We start from the raw sequence: 26,901 nt of genomic DNA on the forward strand, positions 1-26,901 counted from the left end.
GACACCCATCTGTGGCCAGTTGCATCCAACTTCGCTGTTGTAAGTATGTAGACTAGGGGATTATTGTCGGTATAGATGGAAAATTTATGACCATACAAATAATCGCTGAATTTTTCTGTCACCGCCCATTTTAACGCCAAAAATTTCAAACGATGGGCGTGGTAATTTCGTTCAGGCTTACTAAGTCCACGACTCGCATAGGCAATAACCTTTTTCTGATTTTCTTGGGTCTGATATAGGACTGCTCCTAATCCTCTGGAACTTGCATCTACGTGCAGCTCGAAAGGCAAGTTATAGTTAGGATATGCCAGTATGGGTGGAGATGTAAGTAAATTCTTGACAGTGTTGAATGCTCTTTCCTCCTCTTCTTCCCAGTTCCATGTAAAATTTGGTGGAATTTTCTTAGACCTCTTAGTCATGGTAGGTGGTGGCATCAAATTGGTCAGTGGCTTTGTAATCCTTGAAAAATCCTTCACAAATTTCCGATAATAACCCGCAAATCCAAGAAATTGTCGTACTTGTTCTGGTGTAGTAGGTGTAGGCCAATTTTTAATCTTTTCTGTCTTTGCTGGATCAGCTTCTACTCCATGTTCTGATACTACATGACCTACATATGTCACTTTTCTGTAGAAGAACTTGCATTTCTTAGGAGCCAATTTCAATCCGCATTCCCTCAATCTCTGAAAAACTAGTTGTAAACGCTGTAAGTGCTCCTCAAAAGATGTAGAAAATATTATTAAGTCATCCAGATATATCAAGCAGGTCTTAAGATGGAGATCTCCAAGGCATTCCTCCATTAATCTCTGGTAAGTGGCGGGCGCATTTGATAAGCCGAATGGTAACCTGTTAAACTCATAGAAGCCCAACGGCCCTACTGTAAAGGCAGTTCGCTCCTTGTGTGTCTCTTCTATTTCCACTTGATAATATCCAGACTTCATGTCAAGAACTGAGAAGAACTTTGATCCACTGAGGCTGTCCAAAAGTTCCTCAATGCGTGGCAAGGCGTAAGAGTCTTTGATTGTTCTTTTATTCAGCTGCTGGAAGTCCACACACATTCGCAACTTTCCATCTTTTTTCCTAACAAGAACAATGTTGGACGCAAACGGGGAATGTGATGGCCTGATGATATCTGCTGACAGGAGTTGCTTAATGTGGGCCTTGACCTCATCATACATGGCTGGGGGAATTCTCCTATGGCGTTGTTTAAATGGAGTATCATCGCTAAGTAGGATCCTGTGCTTGACATTTCCAGTGTATCCTAAATCAGTATCGCTCCTAGCAAATACATCAGCATATGAATCTATAAGTTCTGTTCCCTTTCTATATTCATCTAATGTCAATGCTTCCTTATCAACATTGAGGGATTCCAATAATGGCTCTAATACATCCTGTGTCTCCTCTGATGCACTGCTTGTACTCTCTATCTTGACAGGCTGCATCTCACACACCAAAGATCGGGGATTTACTGCCACTGTCCTTGTAGTAATGTTTGATACCTCAACTGGAACAGTATCTGTACTTCTGTAGTCATAGGTGACAAGTGATGGGGTTATGTCCAGGTCCTCCGGTATAACGGATCCTCGAGTAGATTGTAGAAGGGCGCATGTGGAGAAATAAGGTATTCTTCTATCCAGATAACATTGAATAGTGACCTTGGTGTTTGGCTGAATAATCACCTGCGACCTTTCTGCACTCTTAACTAAGGCAATTTTGTCTCCATTCCTGGTAAGTTGCTTTTCTCGCAGAGAAATGGAACGAAATGTTAGATACCATGGATTTGACAGATTTGCTTTCTGTAAATATCTGACCCCATAAGTGTCACGGCATTCCGACATAAGGTGTACAAGCACATTTGTGCCTAGTAGTATGGGAACAGTGGTATTAAACCTGCTGTCTGGAACAACTAAACACAGAGTCGTGTAAGCCTTTGCATCAAGGGAAGGTATCTCTAGTGATACTGCAACATAGCCAAGGTACGGCAACAAATTTCCATCTGCACACTCAATTTGCAGTAACTTATCCAAGGGCAGCAACTCAACATTGGGCAAGTGTGTCTCGTAGAATGATTTACTGATTGTTGAAACTGTCGAGCCGGTGTCTAATAATGCTTTTGTTTTGATTCCCTCGATATTGATCTGAACTTCATTCGACTCTCCAACCAAATTAAAATTATCGGGACTAGAAGTATCGCAACCTAATACCCGCCCCTTGGCATAGGTTGATTCCTGTTTAAATCCTTCTTGTTATAATCCATCCTCACACGGCATCCGAGTTGAATGTGGCCCTTCTGACCACATCTGAAGCATGTAGGCTCTGTAGACTCCTGATCAGATTCCTTAACTTGGTTGCCTGGAGGTTGAATAGCTTGTCTCCTATCCTGGTATTTTCCTCTGTGATTTCCTCTGTATGATCCTCTAGATCCTCTCTGATAGCTTTTCTTGAATGTGTTTGTCCGAGGATCCTGATAGGTAAGTGACTGAGCACTTTTGATCTCGGCTATCTCGTTTGACATCCTCTTTATGGTTGCTTTTAATTCCTCTTTCTCCTTGTCTTCAACTTTGACAGCTTGCTTTATATGAGTAGGTTTAATAGTGTGTTCCAATTCGATCCTACGCATCGCAACCAGAAGATCATCGTATGAATGTAGTTGGTCAAATAGAAAGCCTGAGACGTCCTTAAGAGACTGCTGCATCCCTGTCCAAAACTTATCTTTCAACATACCAGCTGCATTGATCTTTAATATCTGTCCTTTCTGAAGTCCCTTGTTCAAAATGTCCTCAAGGCGACATCCCCAGGCTGAAACGGTTTCACCTGGATGCTGATGTGCACTGTAAAATTCCTCTAAAATTGTCTCTTTTCTCTCAATGATTCCATAAATACTGTCTAATTTATTCAGTAATGCTGTTATCGTAGCGTCTGCTCCCAGTCTAACTGCTACTTTCCCTGCCTCTCCTCTTAGTGATCTACGCACAACATTCGCTTTTGTTTCATCAGAAAACTTCTCTTTCATCAAGCACATAACTTCATATCTCCATTGTTCATATGATACATCTCCTTTTTCTGGACCAGAAAAATTGGAAATCCTAGGGGGATGTGACACTGTCACGGACTGACTCAGAGATCCAAATGTTGGAGATGGAGGGACAACTGGCTTGGTGTCAGAAGAAATGTTTGTGGCACCTAAATTTGCTGCATACTGAACAATCCAATCCTCCAAGTCCTTTTTAGTGTCGCATTTAGGTTTTACGCCAAGTTCGTTAAAGGCTTTGTTAAGTTTTTCCATTTCCTCTTTGTCAGCCATGATAATGCACGCGAGTATAAATTTGAAATACCCGAAGCGCGATTTGATCGATTATACGATACGCGACGCGAATGTGCACAAGTACTAAGTATCTAAATATCTAATAGTACTATGACTAAGTAAGGCAGGGGGGATAAATAATCTTAGACACCTTCAACAACAAATCATAAACCCAACCAACAAACACACTGACAATGGATAACCATGGGAATGGGGTAGGTACTCTAAGTGCATCTGAACTAAACCAACTGACAAACACACAAGCAATGAATGACAAATGGGCTTATGTAATGACGGACAGACAAACTAAATGTATACACCACAATAAATGTCAGCCAGTGGACAAGGGGCTTTATGCTATGTCTGTACTAGAACTATATCTATAACTACACTACTGGGCTGTAATTAGTATTAATTAGTAATCAAAGTTAATAGAAATTGAGAACTGTCAATTGTCTTTTTTTTTTTAATCAAATTAAGTCAACTAATTTGCAAATAAATTTGAATTATAAAATTAAAATAAAAATGAAATGTAATTTGATTTGATTTAAATTTCAAAAGATGATTTCAGAAAAATTGAAAAAAAAAAAAAAATGAATGTAAACAACAACAAAAAAATAATTCAATGAACTTTCCAAAAAAAAAAAAAATGAAATAAGATTTGAAAAATTAACCTTACAAATTATCAGAGAATTTGTAAATAAAATGTAATTCTAGCAAACCAAGTAAAATGAACTCAAAATAGGATAGATAACAACAGACAGACAAATCTTGAGACTCCTTGTCTTAAACAGGAAGTAAAAATCAGCTGATCAGGCTGAGAAATGTAAACAAATACCAGCAAAATTCTAACTAAACTTAATCTACATGTCCTACCAGTACTGGTTTTGCATGCAGTCTGCTTGAATACAGTTGATCACTGAGGAATTCACACAGTCAATGAGTTAATGTACACAGATCTGGTCCTTGTGTTGTTTTTGATCCTCTGATCACACGGTATAGGGTGGAGGTCCTCCAGTCACAGAGTAGGTATCCTCCGATTGCAGAGTAGGTATTCTCTGGTCAACGAGTGGGGGTATCCCATCCACCATCACACGAACATCAGTCTTGCAGTGCTGAGGGTCCCAACGTGGGCGCCAAATGTTACAGGTCTAATTAAGAATCAAGACGCTGTCAGGGTTCACTGTTTATTTAGATGATCAATGATCGAGCCCTAAAATTGTAAACATAAATATAAATACATGTAAATCTGCAAAGCAAATAATTACAAGCATAAACAAACATACATCACATGAAATATAATGGTATGACAAAATGTTCAATATTATGCTTTACCTCATGATAAATATATACAATACTGCACTCTGAATAAAGGGCAATAACTCTTAATTCCAACTGAACAGATTCATAGGGCTTTACAGATAAAACATAAAAATAGAAGTAAAAAATAGATTTTGATGATTAAGCTTGGTAAATCAAAAATATTTGTCAAACATACTTTATAGCCAATAGCTTCATTAACCAATTCAAAGTAATAAAAATATCTAAAATAACAAATACATGTTCTTACCAAAGACAATGTGTCTGGAGGCTTGTAAATGACTGAACAATGCAAAAAAATGGGAAACCAGCACCTGCTGCTATGAAAATAATATAAAACAGTTCAAGGTGCTGCATACACACTTAAATGTAGTTTTCAACATTCAGATTACTTAAAACCAATAAAACCTTTAATTACACAAAATTATTAACTCATTCAAATCTTTAACTTTAGATAAACTTTATATTTACTTTAAATGTCATAGTCAAAAGTATAGAGAATTAATTAACAAAATTAGTAAAATTAGTAAGAGAAATCTAACCTGCTGCTATCAGGACCAAGGTCTGGGTTGAAAGTGAAAAGCATGAACTGCATGAAATCTACCACCTGACAAACCTGTAGAGCTATACTCAATGACCTAACTGACCTAACCAATGGCAGGAAAGGGCAAGGCCTCAATTACCATAATAATGGATCACATGACACTACCAAACTGGACAAAACACTACACACAACTCAAATCACAACACAAACACACTAGGTAGACGCCGAGTACAGGTATAAGATTTTTAAAACGAGAAAGATTTAAGAAATGGACGTCAATATGCTTAATTAACTATCATTTGTGCACGAGTTCCACTTACTTTTCTTTTTGGGCGGGGGGTGGGGGTAAATTGGTAAATTAGATAATTATGAGCAGGAGAGACAATAATGATTTTGGTAACATCATGAAATAAATATCGCCAAATAAAATATGTACGTCCTATAAATTGTCATTTATAACTCAGACGCTTTTATTATTGACAATCAATAGCGATTCGGCTTATTGTTTTGTGTGGGAGTTTTCTATTTTTTTTTGGGGGGGGGGGTCAAGCAAGAATTGCAGCCCGTAGGAAGCAATTTCAGTTAGGGGCATAGATACTCGTAAATACTTGCAGTTCGGGGTACTATCAACAACCAAAAATTCATGACAAGCATAAAAAGGGAGGAGGTATCAGGGGTTTTAATTGAGGGGACACGAGCATATAGAAGTAATGTTTTTTTTAGTATTAATACCCGGGTAATTAATTTTTCTATAGTATACTGTATGCTTTCTATAATATTCTACATATCGGCAAAGTGATGATAAGAAATGCCTTTTACGACATTTTGAAGGGAAAACTGAAGTCCTTTAATTCAGGGATAGTCAAAATTAATTCTTTGTATACAATGTAGATCATAAAGCTACTTTAAATCAACCGCAATATTTCAAATTTAAAACCGGGTAAATTTTATTAATAGATAAAAATGATGCAAAAGTACATATGTTTGAAAATGTTCTCAAATCCGGTAAGATGTTTTTTTTTTCTTACATGTATATCCATGTACATTTGTCATAATATTTCTGCATTCTTAGCCTTACGTTTACTAGTATTGCCTGAAAAAAATCTAGAAATCACATGACATTGAAATAGTGCCAAGCTGTTGGTAAATTATGGCTATGATAATATCGGAAAATTGAATTCACGGCCGATTGCATGCTCTATTTTGAGTGCATTGTTGTTTTATTCGAGTCATGCAGGCATACGAAAATAATGACGTCGCACCAACGTAATATAACGTCGTGAAGAAAATATAGTACTTCTGATTAAAAATTGTAAAAATTCAAAGTTTTTTTGCAAGAAATTGAGCGAGAACACATATTAATTTTTTTTAATAAATCGATTCTAAATTTACTTCACATTCAGTAATGCCGAGTAATATAAAATTCGTCTGCCTCGTTTTAACGTTATAATTGTGGTTTTGAAATGCGTATACCGGCAGAAAACGGACATTTTACTATACATTTCATTGAAAAAGCGTCAATTGTTCTCATCAGCATTAGCGCATTTGAATTACGATTACAATCTAACCACGCAGACGAATCTCAAAAAATTTTCAGAAAGAAAAATACAAAACGAGTGGAGTTAACTGACAAATGTTTAGCCTATGTTTTCACACTCTCTACCATCGGCTCATACATTCACCTCTGTCGTTGGCTCGCGTATACACAGTGTTAAACACAAGAAATAGTGCGTTTATTTTAATTCATTATAATTCAATTTCTATGCTTATGTCTGAGTTTTGAGATAGATATTTACTAAATCAATACAGAACTATTAATTTAAATTGAAACAATCCTTCAACTATCACGTTTTATACGTTATGTCAAAAATCTTGACGTGAGCCCATCGCAGAGGTGTCTGAGAGAGGAACGAACGACAACTCTGCATGGGAGATTGATGTTTACAGGCAGACAGTAAACCCGCGATCTACCTTAAATCTTTTACCCAATCAAATGACGTCAGTCGTGTTACAACTAAAATTATATTACAATTAAATAATGAAGAATTTTTATGCTCTCTGACTGGTCTAGGTTTTCTTTACTGAAGTATTCCTCAGAGTAAGTTCATTTTAATGAAGTTCCCATAGATTTATTCCAGATTTCCATCATGACCAACAACAAAACATTTACTTACTTTTCTTCCAACGAATAAAATTGTGTCTTTATTCAAGTGTGTGGCAAGTATAAATTGTTGTAAGTAAGTAAGTAAGTAAGTAAGTAAGTAAGTAAATATTTTATTATAGTGACATGTGTATACAGTAATTTTTAACATTCGATATACAATTTAACATATATGTGGAACACCCGGCCCATCGGACCTATAAGTCACTTTTAGCAATAGATATACAATAATTACATGCGTGTGATTTTTCTTTGTCTTATATTATAGGCTTTATAAATAAAATTTGCAGATTGACGAGGGAAATGAGTTAACAGATATTTAAAGAGAACATTCAAATCATTATAATGTAAATTTGAAATTCCAATATTTCTTAGAAAGTCTTGTCTACAGATTTTATATAGATTGCATTTTAAAAGAAATTGAAGTTCATCCTCTACTTCGTTTTGATCACAGAGGTTACATATTCTGTCTGGAATTGGCTCTCCACGGTAGCGACCAGTCTCGATACGCAGGGGGAGCACCCCACACCGGAATTGCGCCATTGTAGACCTTACTGGTTTCGGCAAGTCCATAGCAACGTATTGTTCAAGACCGTAATCTTCCTTAATAATGCAATACGTTCGTAATTTTGCAGATTTTTGAATATCCGATTGCCATTTGGATTGCTGATTTGAAAGTTGTTTTTGGATAAAAGTTTGAGTATTACAAAACTGCATATTCTGGAAAATGTGGTTTAAATCTGTGTTTTCAAAGAGAATTTTCATATGATGATACCAGCTGCGGGAATTATTTTCATTACAAGACGCCATAAATATTTTCTTTGTAATCCTATCGTCATCCATGAGGATCATTTTATTCCAAAGTCGCACCATGTTAGTTTTGTGTCGCAGACTGGCGGCTGACCATCCACACTCACCACGTACAGCTAAGAGAGGTGTTAACCGGTGAACCCCAAGGAAGTATCGTTGAGCCCGATCCTGTACCATATCAATTTTGTGCGATGTTTCATATCCCCACACACCGCTGCAATAGTCTATTACGGGAGAGACACAGTTATGAAAAAGGGTTTCAAATGTGTTGAATCCAACGTGTTTAAGATGATGAATCTTTGATATCATTGCCCCTAGTGCGCGGCCTCCTGATTTTGCGAGGTTTTCTATGTTTGTCTTGAATCCCCTGTTGTCATCAAATATAACACCTAGATATTTGTAGGAGGAAGCATACTCCAGAAAGTTGTTTCCGAGGTAGAATTTGTAGTTGCTCTGAGAGAGATTCCTTTTTCGAAAATGCACAATTTTAGATTTTTCTGGGTTTACCGTTATGTGCCACTTTTTGAACCATTTCGAGACAACGTTTAGACTATCCTGCATATCCTTTTCATTACCAGCAATAAGTGCTATGTCATCTGCGTAAAGGAGAATATTTAGAAAAGTATTGTCCATTTCATCGCCTCTACCGAAGGAATTAATTTCTTTAGCTAGGTCATTAATGAATAGAGCGAAGAGTGTGGGGGAGAGGTTGTCTCCCTGGCGGACTCCGGAGGTGCAACGAAACCAATCCGTGTAGTACCCTGATAACTTTACACAGGATTCCGTGTTTAAATATAACGATTTTAGGGTATTATAATAATTTCCATCTACTCCGTTACGTAGTAGACAAAATTCTAATAATTCCAGGTCCACTTTTTCAAAAGCTTTCTGGAGATCGGTAAATGTAACAAATGTAGAATCTCTGTTTTGTATCACATTATTCAAAGTAAAGATTTGGTCTTCACAACTTCTGTTTTTTCTAAATCCATTTTGTTCATCAACAAGTATTTGATTGTCTTCCAAGTAGTTTGACAGCCTGTTGTTTAGGACAGAACTAAATACTTTAGACACAACAGACAGGAGACTTATTCCTCTGTAGTTCATGGGAATTCTCGGATCAGAATTTATATCTTTCAATATTGGAAAAATGATAGCCTTTTTCCAAGTTGTTGGGACGATGCTACTTTGGAAAATACTTGCAAATAGTCTGTGCAGGACATTTACTACCGATTCATATTTCAGTATTTCGTAAGGTAATTCGTCCACCCCACACGATTTTCCATTTTTAGTTTTATAGACAACTTTTCTGATCTCTTCAATATTTAAAGGTTTATTCAACACGGTATTTGTAGAATGTGATGAATCAGACATTGCTATTTCTAGTAATCTTTTATGTTCCATGGCTGTTGTTTTAAAATCCGTATCAAATGAATTGTTTTCGTTCGAATTATACAGTTGAGAAAATTCACTTTTCCACTTCTCTTTTATTGTTGCTACGTCAGAGATCACTGCACCATCGTCTCCGTAACATTCATTGGGAAATGTCGATTTTTTTTTGGTCCTAAGTGTTTGATTTTGTCCCAAAATTGACGTGGATTACTTGAAGACATGCTTTGTAAATGTAAATATAGCAGATGCTTGTATGAAGGAGACTAAATTCACCTAATACTAAGTAAATAGTTAATTGTTGTTGTATTGCATTGTGTTCCACTTTTAGTTGTTAAATTGATGAAATACAATTACACGTATGCGTTGTTACTTGTACTTCATATTTAAGAACCCTCTCTACACTGCACACTAAAGAATTCCGATTCTAAGGTATTTTTTGCGTTAGAGTGATCTGCCCTTAGATCTTAATTCTAAAACAGAGAAATGTTACTCAATTTGTAATTGATTTTAGTATTGTTGACATTTCAAATGACCAAGATAAATTAACTGAACATGTTACTTCCATGTATTTTCTCTACTGAAAGAAATTAACAGTGATTTTTATTCACTGATACTGTGTTGTCTTTGAACATTTTTCCCGGGGGTACATGTATATGCCACGCACCATACAATGAAAATTGAATAAAGAAGCTTAATATTACCTCCTTTATACAATATATTTTTCTTAATGTCCAAAAAAAAATTTTGCACTTGAAGTTGTGTAGAGAGGGTCCTTAAAATGTTTGTATTGTGAGAGACAAAAACTTGTGGCAATTGTACATGTAGATGATGTATTGAAGACGACAAGTAATCTTGGTTCATTACGCGCATCGTTATTTTTTTTTACAATTATATCGTGTTCTACAATGCGTGTATCCTATCGTGTCATGTAACGATGTGGGTAGTGTACATCAGAGAAGGAGTATTGCAGATGATGAAGGTCCTCATACACCGTATTTATTTACTTATAAATAACTGTGTGTTTCAACAAAAATGTATCCGGAACATTAACTATCTAAGCTGGATAAATTAAATAAAATATATTAAAAACATGATACTAAATACTTATTATGTTCACGTTTCAAATGCATTTAAAATATTCGAATGAATCAGACCAATCAAATGTGCGAGTTTTTGTAATATATTCATACTTTTCATCTGATGTTGCTTTGTAGTTATAAATACATGAATGTTTATTTCTATTAGGCAATGTTACCACTATCAATGACTGTTGGTGAAGAGTGTTTATTTTCTACCAAATTAATACTTCCAAGAAAAAGAGAAATAGCTATTTCAATGTGACTGGCACCTAGGGCTGAATCAATATATCGATACGTATCGATATTCAAGAAAAATACCGTATCGAACAGTAACTTCCAATACGTATCGGACAGACATTTTTTCTTCAAAATCTGTGTAAAAGATGGGAATTTTAATCACCAAATATTATATTTTACCTTTTTAAAATTAAAACCTTCAATAATTACATAATTTCTAAGGAAATAACAGTTTTTATAATTGTTACAAAATACAAAGAGAATTTTTTTTTTGAACATGTTGATTTTACTGTCATCTAAAGTTTAAATTGGAGTGTTATTTTTAAAGACAATGAGACAAAAACATTATAAAGGGTAATAAAACGCTTAATTGTTATGAAATGTATGCATTAAAATGATTTAGAAGCCTTTTCTGATGGACTTGTTTCAGAATCCAATATATCGCATATCGCTTTAAAAAATATTGTATCGTATCGTATCGAAGTTTTTGTCTCAATACACAGCCCTACTGGCACCCAGAGGTAAACTAATGTATCTACCCAGGATACTATACATTCAAATCATTGTATCTATCCAGAATACAATACATTTAAAGCATTAATAAAAGCCACAGTCCTATACACTTCGACTTTGGCAAATTTCTCCAAAAAACTAAAGTTTACATTTTTTTGTTTTTTATCTATCGATATTTATCCAATGATCAGTGCGCTTTTTTGTTTGTTTATTGTTGATTTGTTGTTGTTGTTGTTGTTGTTGTTGTTGCTTTTTTCATTAAAATACTTATATAAATATTTTTCATTGGTGTTTTCTCAAAAATTAATTTTTTTTTTTTTTATTTGTAACTGCATGAATTTTAGTTTAAAAAAAATTAAAGCTATGCAAATTAAGACATTTGTGGGTATATTTTTTAGCAATCCCCATTAAATTTGCAATAAACAATTAAAAAATCAATAACATGCAGAAATGTGGAATTAATGACTATTTATTAAAATAATAGAACTATATCACACTATTTTATATTCCCTAGTTAAGGAATATCTCATCAATACCAACACAAACAATCACATGTGCATTGCAATTGGTCATTTATATCCAACAATGAACTTGAATATAACTTAGTTTATTCATCTCTTTCCATCGTTAGAACATGTCTTGTTCTGGTCAGCCCTGATTAACTAGATGAGTTAGATGACGGTCTTTGTTTGTGGATACTTGGGACGTACTGAGCCGTCTCTGGACGCTGTGATGTAAACGATAATGTCGGCCATGAGCCTGTGGATCCTATAAATAAACAATGATAATTTGTAAAATATATGTAATAATGAGTTTTTAAAAAGCATTTTTTTATCAATTGTAAAATATTGATGTTTGTTATATTTATTTTTCTATCACACTCCTTGGAGATAGAACTATTTTTCCACATCTATTTCCAAGGCTAGGGGTCAACACTTTACTCATCAGATATTTTTTTTAGATTTTTCAAAGAAAATTAATACATTTAAGCTTAAAAACTTGACCATTTTTGTATATCTTTACATGGAACTCTTCTTCTCAAAGAGATCAATTTAGTCTAAAATAGCCACAACTACCCTCTCAAGGTTATAATTTACCAGAATCTGTACTGTGCATAGATGATTCCATCATAGCCTTCTCTGCAGACATGGCTTCTAACTTCTCCTTGTAGAAACCATTGAAATCCAGTCTATAAATAAACAATAAACAATTAACTTTTCCTTGTAGAAACCATTGAATTCCAGTCTATAAATATACAATAAACAATTAGCTTCTCCTTGTAGAAACCATTGAAATCCAGTCTATAAATAAACCATAAACAATTTGCTTTTCCTTGTAGAAACCATTGAAATCCAGTCTATAAATGAACCATACAGTAAATACATGCAACTTTGTACATGACTTGTCTTAAAAAATAACCACTTTTGAATGTCTTTTCAAAACAGTTTGACAGGAAACTTCGATTGCTGGTACCTTTTCAATACCTGAATAGTTTATATTTTTTACAAAAGAAAGAAAAAGTTACAAAGCTCCTTTCTTGATTATTATCAAAGCATATAGGGAAGTTAAAAATAAATACTGGATCCATTGTTTGTTTTACTTTCTAACTATGTTTCCTCCATTTCACTACTGACCTATAGAGAATATTAAGCAATTTCAAATGTCCGCTTTCTGAACTCAGGTCCATGATTTTCCTCAGTAAATCTATCAGTTTGCCTGAGAAGTTGTGGTCAAAGTTTGCAATCGTCCTCTCAAAGTTCTCACTGGCCATCATTAGATCTACATGCTCTGCAACAACCTGTAAATTGAAAGGTTATAAGTACAACTCTTTGATAGATAAAAACAATAAAATGAAACCATTAAAAAAAGTGCCAATTCTGGGATTGATAAATCAAAACAATAAAATGAAATAATTAAAAAATGTTTAAAACAAAAAAAAAGGATTTATGAGCAGCAGATTTCACAATGAGCATTCATCTTTCAGTATTTGAATAGGCAGGTTCTTTGTCTGATTTTAAAAAGAATTCTTAACAAAGTGATAAAACCAAGGGTATAAAGCAATAACCCGTGGTCGAACATATTATTTCTGTCAATACCTGTAATTACTTTCAATATGGCCTTTATGCATTATATCACATAATCTTTAATTAACATTCGTTCCGTTTTGTGTGATATTTTTTATGGTAATCTTCAATATGCAATGTTCATTCATCAAACATTGACAGTATGACAACTTCTACACCAAATTCATTATCCTTTGATCCAATCAACAAATGTTCACCATGAAGAAATATATCCCTGAATCAGTAATCGTACATACGATATACAAGTGTATATTTAACATTGGAGTTCTCTCTGCCCATAAACCAAACATGCTCAAAAAATTTGTCCACATATAATAGAGCCAAACCGTAAAGCAATTTAATTTTTAAATTGCATTTACAACTATGAACTTTGTTAAAAATGATTCTACAAAGTTTTATATAATTACATCAATATTATGACTAAATGAGGTCATGGGTATTTAGGATACATTAGGTGAGCTAAGATATATTTGTGAGTTCACCCATTGGTGACTGGGTGATTTTTTTCAGTGCCTATCACCAGCAATTGAATAATTTGAATCATCCCTTACCCTTATGAATCATTATAAAAGTGAATGCCTATGCATATAACAATCATGGATGCCCATTTATAACTGCAAACCACAGTATAATTTCCAATATTGTGCTCACAAGATAGATATAATTGGTACACACGTACTCCTTTTCTTTTTTTAATTAAATACTTACGGTCCTGTAATTTACCAGCTGTAGGAAATATTTTTAATGTTAAGAATTCTAATAATCTAAAGGAATCATATACAGTAGAAGTACATTTTTCTGCATGGTATAAGTTTACGCTATGTGTGCAGTCACAAATTAATATTCATGAAAGGTTTCGCGGAATTATGATCACGTGGAAAAAAGTATGCCTAATACTTTTATCCCAACTTATAGTTAAATTTTCTTTCAATTTTGAATAATTTAATGATAAGATTATTGTAATTTTTCTTTAAAAAAAAAAAGAAAGATAAAAGAGAATTATATTCACTTTTCATAGCACATACTTTGTTAATATAAATGTCAATTATTTTATTGATATTAATTTTGTTAAAACAGTTGAATTGATACTGTTTAACGTCCCTCTCCAGAATATTTCACTGAATTGAAGAACAGCTCATAAATATCTGAACAAGTCACCATGTTTAAATTATAGAGGGAAAAGATTAAAATTACTACTTGATAAAAATAAATGAAATGTCATGCTAAGAGAGACCTTTGTATATTCATATATACAATCAACTGACTTGAGTTTGGATTAAAAGAGATAGAGAAATGACTAGAACTAAAGGTTTAATATGAAAGGTTGAATAGTGTTATGATAAAATAATGATTAACAGGTAAACTTACATCCATGTTGTATGAGAGAAACTTCTAACAGAGGTAAAGTCAATCAGTCATACAAGTATTTTAGACACTGCTTGGGTCCAAATAATATGACACAAAGGTATTCATATGTACATAACATAACAATAAAGTGTACATGTAATGCACAATTCAAATCTCAGGATATATGACAGCTGTTTATTGGAATATTACTTTATATATCTAATTGCTTACACAGTTAAACTTTGTTATCTTAAACCCAATAGAACCAAAATAATTCTTTCAGATATCCAAGGATTTAATATTCCAAGTAAATGTGATTAGGAACTGCCATTACCTGACTGAAAATGCACAAAGATAAATAAAATTGTCTACAATTAATTTTTCATGTTCTCAACAATTAACAATTGACAAGAAAAAAGAACCCATTAAATTCAAGTGGTTTGACAGTGATAATGGTCAGTGATAGTTTGAAAGAGAAAACATACCTTTCTTTAGAGTATCCCTTTGATGCCACATTGTATTTTTTCACAGTATCATACAAAATGTTGGAATATTTTCTTATTATTCGAAATGTATGAACATGAATAAAATTCTTTTCCTACACCTCTAACTCATGAAGTAATAACCAAATTGGAATCTTAGGCCACACCAATTTGTAAACTAGTTCTTCGGATTTTCAAAATTAAAAAATGAAGCGAGCGAGCGAAATAATTTTTTTAATATTATTTTTTATTCTGGGTTTCAAAATTATGAGGCGAGCGAATATAATTTATTTTTTATATATATATTTTAGTAAAGTGTGATTTCAAAGAGCAAGGGCCTAAAAATAAAGACAGATATCATTTGCATACCACATGAACTTATTATTCTCAACTTTTAATGGCTATTTTTTTTTCAGTATGTATTATTAAAAAATAAAAATATATGTCAAGTTTCAAACACTTTACTTTCTTTCATACAAATGTAAGTGCAATGTTTTCAACAATTTAATGTCAGATCAGGTCTTTTTAAAGAATTTCCTCCCCCAGGTCCCTGCCTCATGTCCAGAGGACCTGTATTGCCTACAAATTGGCCTGACAACTGAATAGTTCTCATAACAATGTACAATGTAGTCATCATTGTCGTCTAACAGATTATCTTCTGTTCCACAGTAGAGGCACACAGGTGGCAAAAAATTTTTAAGATTTGCAGAATAATATGATATCTCTATGTTCGAATTGCAGGAGATGGTTCTCCGAACAACAAGTCCTTCAATGTCAACATCATCACCACATGTAAAAGCACCTTCCTCCTTCAGTCTTCGTAGGGAAATTTCCTGTGATATAAATTGACATTTTTAAAATGTATTCAAATTATGCAATCTTAAAACTTGATAAAATCTTTTATTAAATTTTCAGTGTTTTTTATCTAGCTTTGTAATAAATCAGCTTCAATATGTAGGGAACAAATGGACAATAGTTACATAATTATAATCACATAATTCTTTGGCCATTCAAGTAGAAACTCATACATGTATGCTGTAAGAAAGTTTTCTAACTGATTTTTATTTACTCAGAGAAAAGTACCTGTTCATGAGTAAGTTTGGATGGGGAAAACAGTAGTCTGGGTTTTCCACATTCGCCACAGGGGATGATATCTCTTGCTTTCTGTGTTTTTAATGTGTCACGATTCTGTTTATCTGCATTCTGTGCCTCCTCACTGAAGTTAGAATTCTGTTTGGATGATGGACGATGACTGTCATCCACGTTCTTTCCATACACCTAAACAATTTAGTTTTAACTAAAGTTTGAGTACACATTTATTTTTTGATAAAATTGTAGTGTCAACATCATGCAAAATAAAATTCATAAATGCATATTATGATGATTTCCTTTAAATTTAATTTTAATATAGAATAATTTAATTTCAATAAATGTTCGTACCTCTTGAAAAGTTTTATAATGAACACCACTGTCATCTGGTACTGGACATGGAAGAAATGAGAGACCAGTAAGTACATCATCAGGTAGTCTGGCTGGATTCATGGTGCAGTATGGACAAGGATTCTCTCCTACACACTTCATTATCTGGAAACTGTAGTGGGTGCTGATACAATGCATCTGTAGGAAATCCTGTAGAAATAAAATTGGGTATCGTGATCATAAAATCTACAATTGCACATTCTCAACTTTTAAAAAATTCTTTGATCTATGGTAAATAATAAATCAATTTAAACTAAATATTACTTGAAGCTCTCTACATTCTCGAAGATCCTTTGTCGATGCAGAGGTGTTGACTTTAGAATTTGATGCATGTGTAACTTCGTTCACAATCCGCATTCGTCTCTGTATAACGGATTCTTTGAGTCCAGTAGTGACTGTAATTGGTTCTCCTTTAAGTTTCATTCTTTCAAATCGCTTTCCCACTGTGTGAATCACTCGAGTCATACTCCTCTCTAAGGCCTGGTTTACAGTTTGCCATATTTCTAATAGCATTCAAAGAACTGCACCGTTTTACTATTTTCTCTAACTCTGGTGTCATTTCATCTCTAGCAAGAGCACTATGCTGGAGTGCTAAATTAAGAATAGACATGCAGCATTCTGCCGGATTAACCCAACTGTTGTTTGGTGCAGTTCTAATAGCAATCATCATATCCAAGTCCAGCTGCAGGAAAAGAAGAAGCAAAGAAGTTTTCACAGTTTCAAATGTCAATCTATGATGCGGCCCACCGTCCGTCATCAAACACAAAATAGGAACATCCAAGTCCACATCATTATCAGAATAATTATTCCTTAAAATCTTTAGCAATTCCACTGCATGCCTGTAGGGTGTAGAATGTTGAAAAACTTTGTCTTAAATAGTGACAAACATCTTTCCTTGGAAAAAGCTTCAGGTGTATCACACACTAAGGCAACAGATGGGATAATCCCAGCAATATGGAAGTCGTGGTCTGTACATGTAAGAGCTGGCCCATCTGCTGGAGCCATCACTTTGTTGTGGCCTCTGACACCAGTAGATACATGTATACGTCTCTGGCAGGAATTTGGGCGTAATTGAAAAGTAAAAATTTTATCGACATGTCACACGAAATTTTAACATTTGTTTTATTTATTGAGTTCCTCTGAAAAAGGAAAGGAAAATATTTTCCCGAAATTAAGCCTTGATTTGCAAAACCTTGAAAATTGGCCGTGCGTATTTTAATTCAAAGAAACGAATACACTCTTTTTTTTAAAAATGTAGAGAAGATCCAGAGACCACAAAAAATGAACTCTTCCCCAAAAAATCAAAATGTGTGAATGTTGTGCTTCTTTGTCCTTTTAAAATCATCTGTGTATGTGTTTCTGAGCGATAGCTCAGTGAATTGGGCTACTTGTTCAGTGCACTAGAAACGGAAAGTCTTTGGTTTGAGCATGGTATGAGGCTTTATTTTCTAAGTGTTTTTTTTTCATGCAAACCACCATTTATTTTCTCAGTTTCTTTTTATGCTGATGTATTAAAATTTTGAATTATAGATAAATTTCGGTTCAGTTTGGTTCTCGAGCGAAATCAATTCTTATCATATCATTATTCTTTAATGTACATGTACACGTATCATGCATTTAAATGCATTAATAAACATTTAAGATGCTTATTTTTCATGAAACATTAATATATTATAGTATCCTCTCTGAAAAACGATGACAATTTATACAATTTTAGAATATCAAAAAGTAAATAAATTACTTAATTACTGTAAACCAACTTATATTTGCGTGCGATAAATTTTCGTGAAGTTCGCGAGAGCCTCGTCATCACGAATATTTCTCGCCGCGAACTGGTCCTTAAAGTGTATTTGTTTAAGAACAATAGATCCAAAAGAGGTTGATTGCAAAAATTAATCGTCCTAAACTAGTTTATCCTCGGTAAATCGCGAAAAAAAAAGTTGTCGCGAAAAATAGTTGGTCCACAGTATTCATTAACTGAAAATTATATTAAAAGTTGTTTCATTTAAAATTTCATCTGCGCTTATAAAAGACATGACAGAAGTAAAATATTGATTTAAAATTGTATATTATTATAGTGGAATGTGCACATAATAAGTGGTTCATGTATACGGTATACAATTGTAAGAATAAAACGAAATAGAATATTGTGTCCTGATTTATAACACTATACCTTCGTGGTGATGTAAGGTATCATGTTTTATTTATTACACTATACGTGAGTGGTGATGTAGGGTGTCACGTTTTGTTTATTACAATATACCGGGGCGATGGTTTAGGGATATAACCAGGTTTGATACCATGAAGCATTTAAAATGCTGCCATACAATACTTTAAGTGCGTAGAAAGATTCCCATGGCTCAGGAAATTCTGTATAACCTGGTAGAGAAAAAATAAATGGTTATTAAGATTAAAAATCCTTGTGAATGCCTTATTTATATAATGTTGTAATTGCCTAATTTCTTTGACAATTGTATAGGTAAATGCATCATTAGAGAAGAAAGCATTTAGATTTATATTAACAAGTACTTCAACTAAATACATTTTATATGATGTAAAGATAGTCCATATGTAGTTACTCATTATGTATATAGAGGATATTCAAAGTTTTGTAGTTGAATATGCAATTTATTTCACGGGTTAGGACAGGATTTTTTGATATTTTGAAAATATCAAAAAATTTTGTCTCACGAGTGTTGAAACCATAAAATTTAAAACTATTTAAACCAAACAAATTCTGACCATAAAAGTGGGTTCAGCGGCAGAGGGGGATATTTGAGCATACGTAAATCTATATACTTCCTATGAATGCTTTTAAATTAGCATCATACATAATAGCTTTGCTGGTAATAAAATGAAAATTTTGATTGATATAACATTTATATCCCTTTGTTTTACTATGACCAACTTTATTAGCTCCTCTATTCTCCTGGTTGGTCATGATTTAAACAAATTTTAATATATACATTACGTTTTTGATGCTTTGTTATTTGATATTGACGATCAAGCATGGCTTTGTTGTTCGAGTGAAGATTTTAACATTTTTCCTATCTATCGATACATAAAACCTTGATCATCCATTGTGGCCCCACTCTACCCCAGGTGTAAATATTTGAACAAACTTGAATCTACACTTCCCAAGGATGTTTTTGTATAAAAATGAACAATCACTTTTGGTGTGCTCAATAAGGATTTTGAAGATGATGTAACACTTTATAAATATGAATACAACTTACTTCACATTAATTGGTCGATATTGTATCTCATTAGATATGCTTTTCATTATCAGAATAAATTTCCTTGTGTGTTAGTCTTGTTTAACCTTTTAATGCTCAGGGAATGCTAACTCCTCCTGATCCTATTTCTGGATTTCCCTGGGTTCTGTGTTTTTTTTTTCTGGTCACAAATTTGTAAATGTTTACTTGTAATTTGTATTGTATAATTGATTTTTATTAGGCCAATGACTGGTCGTAGTCTTCACCTTTTTCTTTTCATTTGTACACAAGTAAAAAGCTCCAAAGACAGTCTTCTTTTTCAGAGGGCAAGGGGGGGGGGGGTAGGTTTACAGTCTGAATGACATTACTGTGCATCTTTGTCCATAATATACTTCTATGAACTATTACATGTATTTATCTAATAAATTTTGTCAGTCCTCACAGAGTTAAGAAAAAAACAATTCTTTATCGAATAGTCCTTAAAGATTAGCTAAAATCTGCAGGCAACAATTTTTATTCTATGCTAACACTCTAGTTTAAAAAAAAAAGGGGGGGGGGGGCATTTTATGTCGAAAACGACCGGGCATTATACATGTACATCTAGAACACATGGCCATCTAGAACACCATAGAGCGATTGCTTCGTGATCGGGAGGTCGTGAGTTCAAATCTCGGCAGCGACTGACCTAAGTCGATACAAAATGGGTAGCAACTGTTCCTTCGCCATTTGCTCGGCACTTGATGTGAAAGTTGCAGGTTCTTCGGATGAGACCTTAAAACCGAGGATCCGTGCCATGGATCCCTTACCACTCAATGGCTGTGAGTGCTGGGTAAAGGTCAAAGGTAAAAATTTGATGCAATTCGTCGGTATTTGGTAGAATCTCTGAGTGAAAAATTTTAAATGGGTCAATGCACGTAAAATTACATAAATGCACAATAAATCAATCCAATACATGTGGTTTTTTCCAAGAAGCAGAAAACCGGGTATTTGAGGCTAAATATTTTCCGGCATGATTCTGATGACATCAAATCATTATAATCATATTAACTATAACGAAAATGAGAAACTCTTTATCAGGTTGGGGGGAAACGTAAATTCCGCTATAATAGTGGTATCTCACTAGTATAGTGAAATTACGCTATATTTCCTGCCGTAGATACCCTCAATTTCATCCGATACCATGCAAGGTGTTTGAACCGCAAGTCATGGTGAGTATTTAAATGGCCAAAACCTCTCATGCTTGCATGTTTTGAATTTTAATAAATTTTCTACTAATGCGACCACCCTTTTTTTAACGGAAGTTGCATTTTTAACATAGCAACCGATGATTAATTACAGGGTATTTAAGCTTGTTTGAATCTCATTTATTCCTCATTAAAGTGCACAAATTGTTGCTTGTTACAATTGTCTACTCGGAGTGGAAAGGGTTTATCGAATTAAACAAGAAAAGGATTATTTCTGTCTGCATGGTTACGGGTATGGAGGCTCGTTATGGTAAACGTAAAGACCCAATATGACAAACATAAAAAAGATTGATAAACTCGATTATATCTTCAAAACAAAATCAATGTATAATAAATAATCCAAAAATTACTTATAGAAATGATCGTAGAAAACATATCTTATTTTTAATTTTGGCTGGTTAATTGTTTAATTCAGAAAAAAAAAATACTCAATTTATGTTGGTGTCGGGAATATTTTACAAGAGTGCCTGTAATCATATTTTAACACAAGTTCAAATAATTATTAATTGACAATCTTATTTATTAACGCTTTATGTTTATGCACTTAGGCAAGAACGATTAAACTTTAAAATCTAAGAGAAATAGCTTTAGTGGGGGTTTTTTTTTGTTTGTTTTTTTGTTTTTTTTGTTTTTTGTTATTCGAACAATATATAAATCTAATTTTATTCATATGAAATGAAAGTATATCGCAAAGAATCGCACTAAAAGTATTAATTTTTCAGACTTTTAGATTTATACCAAAGTGTTGTTGTTTCAACCACAAGGAAACATCAAATAACCAATCGCCATTGCTCAATATTCAGAAAAAAGTGTCTAAAATATCATTGATTCAATTCAAATTTTCAACAATTAAAAATTGATGCAAAGCATCAAATTGGTCGCAAACAATTTAACATTTGTTAAAAAAAGTACTTTCACAATTTTGAAAGCATATCTATGCAATGGAAGCACAAGATATTCTAAGCTGAACTAGAATCTTTAGAAGCGTATATTTTCATCTTCAAAAAATTCTTCATATTGTTCATAATTGACTTTATTACATCGATGAGCCCATCTGATTAGCAAATGCATTAAAATCTCCTTTTACTTTTTTTTCAATTATTTATTTATATTGCTTTGAAGACAGTCAAAAATTAAAAAGACCGAAACACGTGCAGATACCCTGAATCTTTATCACGTGATAATGCCCTTGGTTTCTGCAGAATAGGCTATGATGCAAGGCGCTTTGCAAAATGTAGAAACAAAAGTATCCTTGCATCATTCGCAGCTGTGACATATTCAAAACAATGTTAACTAGTTGGAAGTTTTTCAATTTTTTTTAACCATGCACTATGAACCACGTCATTACTATCCGGAAAACCATTATCCCCTTTTATATCTATATATAGTACCTTTTGTAACCTCTTTTTATATACTAGTAGTCAAAATTATCAAATATCCTGATGTGAAATGACAATGAAATTGAAACATTATAACAACAATTAATATATAGTTTAAAGCAAATTTTACTTATGATTTTCTACATTTTATCAATAAAGAGTTATTTTACTGATCTCTTACAAAAATAAATTCTCATTTCCCATGTGAACTATCTAACACAACCACACGAAGATCGGCCGCACAAGCGGCGACCGATAATCATGGGTCTTTACGTTTATCATAACGGGCCTCCATACCCTTAACCATGCAGACAGAAATAGCCTTTTTTATGTTAAATTCCATAAACCCTTTCCAGTCCGAGTTGACAATTTTAACAAGCATCAATTTGTGCACTTTAATGTGGAATAAATGAGATTCAAACAGGCTTAAATACCCTGTAATCATCGGTTGCTATGTTAAAATGCAACTTCCTTTAAAAAATGAGTGCTCGCATTATTAAACACAACGGTAGAAAATTTTTTAAAATTCAAAACATGCAAGCATAAGAGGTTTTGATCATTTTAATACCCACCATGACTTGCGGTCCAAACACCTTGCATGGTATCGGATGAAATTGAGGGTATCTACGGCAGGAAATATAGCGTAATTTCACTATAATAATGAGATACCACTATTATAGCGGAATTTACGTCCCCCCCCCCCCAACCTGTTTATAGTATTATTGTACATCATCTCCCTTTGACCCACGTTTTATAAATGTCAATTTTTGAAAAGTTATTTGTAGTTTAATGTGCAGCATGGTATTGAAGTTTTTCATTTTTTATTGAAATCGTAACAAATCTTAAGATGTCATCTTCTCAAAATTCCAATATTTGTTACCATGACGACAATTTTCATAGAAATAAAGGACTAAAATAAAGAATTGTATATGTAAGTGTTCTCTACAAGTGTACCAATTTTTTTTTATTAAAATCAATCAAAACTGTAAGCTAGAAAGCAATTTAATAATTGTTTACTACAAGCAGGCAATTATAATGTTACAAGGCCTTACCATACTTACGGATGGCAGACATTTTGAAATTGCCAAACCCTCTCTTTCATATAAAATTATCCAGCAAAACTTAAAAGCTAATTGACGATATGCTTTAATTCAATAGCATCGCTTAATACTCTGTTATGGAATTGTTTTTTGTAAGTTTGTTTGTATTTCTGGGAAGTATAAAAGGAGAAAACGAAAATTTTGGCAATTTTAAATCTTATTCGTTTCTATGGCAACCGCGAAGTCATTTTACCTTACGTAATTAAATAGTTTAGGATTTTATCTTTCAGAAAAATAAAGGTTGCTTTACGTAAAAGTGACCAGAAAATGTCTAAATTTCTATTTGAAATTTTTTAGTCATTTTTGCAATAAAAACGCATAATCTCTGGTAGTTAAAGGGTTAAGGGGAAGGAAATATGTATGAAAGATAACAAGCCTTCTTTTGATAAACCCTATTATCTTTTCATGTAAGTGTTTATATTTACCTACATCACGTGAGAAGACAGCGGGTCAAAATACGGTATATCACATGGGAAGAAATAGTAAACACTGAATCCTCTGGGAGGCCGTGTTAAAAGGTGAGACAATATATATTAATCAAATTGGAGACTCTTACAAGAGGTTCATTTATCAGTATATTTGATGTTAAATGTTAATTATTTTTAAAGTCTTTAAATATGGTAGTTTTTATGTACTGTAGATAGAAATACATACCGGTATGTTAAGATATGATCGTATATTTCCCTAAACTTTATCATTTATTTCTTTAACTGCCTTCCGTCTAGAGATATTACTACTACTAAATTTTATTATATTTCACAATGAAAACATACGTCTCTTTTCATTATTAATTGTTCAAAGTTTAAAAAGCCGTGATTTAATACAAATGCCTTTAATTGCCTTTTAGAATCATCCAATCATCTTTTCAAATGCCCAGCCATGGACTCATCTACAGTGGCCAAGACATCCTCCTTTGTGAACTGTGTCAAACAGCTGCATTACAGAGTCATTGTGAACTTTGTCATGTAAATCTCTGTATAGTCTGTGTTGGAAAACATCTCTCTGATTCATCTAAAAGACACAATGTTGTTCCATACAAACACAAAACTTCTACTCCTAACAATCCAATATGCCCAATTCACGCCCATAAACATTGTGAACTTTTCTGTGAGAAATGTGACATTCCTGTCTGTTCTACATGCCTTTCCTCCAGAAAACATAAAGGACATGATTTATCAGATGTTCTACAAAAAATGAATTCCAAGACGAAAGATGTAGAAAAAGACTTGGAAGAACTAGAGAAAAGAATCTATCCTACTTATAGAAAAATTGCAGCAGATTTAAAGTCTGAAAAAGTTAACGTTGAAGAACATTACGCGGAGCTTACAACAGCAGTCAATAAACAAGGAGAAGACTTGCACAAAGAAATTAACAACCTTGTCTTCAAAAGAAAATCTGAAATAGAAGAAATGAAAGTTAAACATCTCACTATTCTAAATAAACAGGAGAATGAAATTAAAGGAAACACTGCTAATGTATTAAAGACTATTCTTCAGCTGAAAAAAACACTGGCTTCCGATAATAATCTCCTAGCATCTTCATACGAATCCAGAAATTTTGAATTCAGAAATTTACTTTCTACAGTAACCATTTCATTACCAAATATTTCTTTTCCTCAGATCAACAATGAAAAGCTTAATGAAATGCTTGGTTTTCTGACAGCATCGTCAATTGAATTAGCAAAACATGGTTACACAATGAAAACAGTAGATGCTGTATCTTGTCCTCTGGTCAAACCACTGCTTGAGGAACCGGAGCTCATCACCACCTTAGACACTGGCTACGATGAATTAAACAGTGTTATTTATCTCGGTAAAAATAAAATATGGACATGTGGGAATAACAAAACAATGAAACTCTTTAACCTCCAGGGGAAACGACTAATGTCCATTAAAACCAACTCAAGGAATACACCATATGCCATAGCAGTAACAGGAAGTGGAGATCTAGCTTACACTGATTATGGTACAAGAACTGTAAATATAGTAAAGAATAAACATACGCAGGAAGTAATTAGACTACAGGGGTGGAAACCTTGCAATATATGCAGTGCCTCCTCCGATGAGCTCCTGGTTACTATGGATAGTGATGATAGAAAACAAACAAAAGTTGTCCGTTACTCTGCCTTCAAAGAGAAACAAACCATTCATTTTGATAGTGAAGGTAAACCCCTGTTTTCATATGGTTTCTTCAGTAAATACATCTGTGAGAACAGAAACTTGGATATCTGTGTGACTGACTGTGATGCCGCTTCAGTAGTGGTGGTTAATAAGGCAGGGAAACTCCGATTTAGATACACTGGTAATTCCTCTACTGAAAAGGAATCATTCTATCCATTTGGCATCACAACAGACAGCCAGAGTCAAATTCTGACAGCAGATTTTGTCAACCACTGCATTCACATCCTTGACCAGGACGGACAGTTCCTCTCTTACATTGATAACTGTGATCTATCCTATCCCTGGAGTTTGTGTGTAGACAACAGAGATAACCTCTTTTTGACTGAGTATGGTATTGATACGGTAAAGAAAATCAAATACATGTAAACTGTGTAAACATTTATGGCTGACTTAAGATGAACCATATAAAAATTCAAAACCTTGCAATCTCCATACTAGCAGGAAGAAGTAGTGTAGCTTAGTAATTTTATTGATAGATTCATAACCTCACTATCATTTTGCTCTCTTTTTTTTTAAATAATGTATTGAGTTGCAATTCAGACATAAAATCATTGATTATGCTCATAACGATTGAAACATACAGTTACAAAAAATAATTTTCACGTTTGAAATTTAATAGATTGATGACTGACACTCGTACCTATATATGTATTCTTCGCAAATACGACATCTTGAACAATTCAGCTTATGCAGAATTTTTCGGGGAGTGTTCTGACATATGCGCACGATAACGCAAAGCGTCCAACGTAGCCTGGCGTTTGACTACAGATTAACTTATGTATTGTGTTATATAATCCTAAACTGTTTAACAGGCGATATATCGCGTAATATCGAAACCAAGGGTTGGCATTCACATTTTCCTGTATATAAATAGTCAACAATGCGTGCTGTGTGCGGTCACACTATCTCCTGCTGGTTGCTGTAAATAAATTGAAAAATGAAGTGATTAACATGATCATCAAAGTAGCGACCACCGGTAAAAATTACATTCATTATCACCAAAGGATTCTCAGGATGTGATGTGATTCAATACAAGA

The 26,901-nt window shown here is 33.6% G+C and overlaps 3 protein-coding genes across 3 annotated transcripts; 1 reads left to right on the plus strand and 2 right to left on the minus strand.

The window, feature by feature from the left end:
• Positions 1 to 11,803: 11,803 nt before the first annotated feature.
• Positions 11,804 to 14,827, minus strand: LOC134260262 (gamma-tubulin complex component 2-like). The gene is made up of 4 exons (XM_062742832.1): positions 14,807 to 14,827; positions 12,989 to 13,152; positions 12,452 to 12,543; positions 11,804 to 12,122 (listed from the first exon to the last, which is right to left on the minus strand). Exons 1-4 carry the CDS (start codon positions 14,810 to 14,812, stop codon positions 12,013 to 12,015), a joined length of 372 nt encoding a protein of 123 aa, XP_062598816.1. The 5' UTR covers positions 14,813 to 14,827; the 3' UTR covers positions 11,804 to 12,012.
• Positions 14,828 to 16,522: 1,695 nt separating this feature from the next.
• LOC134260267 (uncharacterized) lies at positions 16,523 to 17,645 on the minus strand. Its single transcript, XM_062742834.1, has 3 exons — positions 17,011 to 17,645; positions 16,708 to 16,896; positions 16,523 to 16,564 (listed from the first exon to the last, which is right to left on the minus strand). The coding sequence occupies exons 1-3, from the start codon at positions 17,257 to 17,259 to the stop codon at positions 16,523 to 16,525; spliced, it is 480 nt and encodes a 159-aa protein (XP_062598818.1). The 5' UTR covers positions 17,260 to 17,645.
• Positions 17,646 to 24,553: 6,908 nt separating this feature from the next.
• LOC134260268 (E3 ubiquitin-protein ligase TRIM36-like) lies at positions 24,554 to 26,230 on the plus strand. Its single transcript, XM_062742836.1, has 2 exons — positions 24,554 to 25,649; positions 25,818 to 26,230. Exons 1-2 carry the CDS (start codon positions 24,554 to 24,556, stop codon positions 26,228 to 26,230), a joined length of 1,509 nt encoding a protein of 502 aa, XP_062598820.1.
• The last annotated feature ends 671 nt before the right edge of the window (positions 26,231 to 26,901 follow it).

Source organism: Saccostrea cucullata, unplaced genomic scaffold (assembly GCF_032062105.1).
Source record: "Saccostrea cucullata isolate Sc308-1 unplaced genomic scaffold, CSIRO_AGI_Scuc_v1 ctg1987, whole genome shotgun sequence".
In the NCBI taxonomy this organism is placed as follows: domain Eukaryota; kingdom Metazoa; phylum Mollusca; class Bivalvia; order Ostreida; family Ostreidae; genus Saccostrea; species Saccostrea cuccullata.

Excerpts from the sequence above, each read along its gene's own strand:
- LOC134260268 (XM_062742836.1), top strand. The coding sequence starts at position 24,554 with ATGCCCAGCCATGGACTCATCTACAGTGGCCAAGACATCCTCCTTTGT. Across the intron at positions 25,650-25,817 it reads TCTAGCTTACACTGATTATG|AGAAACAAACCATTCATTTT; the intron begins GTACAAGAACTG and ends CTGCCTTCAAAG.
- LOC134260262 (XM_062742832.1), bottom strand. Across the intron at positions 12,544-12,988 it reads TTGCTTAATATTCTCTATAG|ACTGGATTTCAATGGTTTCT; the intron begins GTCAGTAGTGAA and ends GTTTATTTATAG. Across the intron at positions 12,123-12,451 it reads TATGCACAGTACAGATTCTG|GATCCACAGGCTCATGGCCG; the intron begins GTAAATTATAAC and ends GTTTATTTATAG.
- LOC134260267 (XM_062742834.1), bottom strand. The coding sequence starts at position 17,259 with ATGCTATTAGAAATATGGCAAACTGTAAACCAGGCCTTAGAGAGGAGT. Across the intron at positions 16,897-17,010 it reads GAGAATGTAGAGAGCTTCAA|GATTTCCTACAGATGCATTG; the intron begins GTAATATTTAGT and ends TTATTTCTACAG. Across the intron at positions 16,565-16,707 it reads ATTATAAAACTTTTCAAGAG|TTAAAACTAAATTGTTTAGG; the intron begins GTACGAACATTT and ends CTCAAACTTTAG.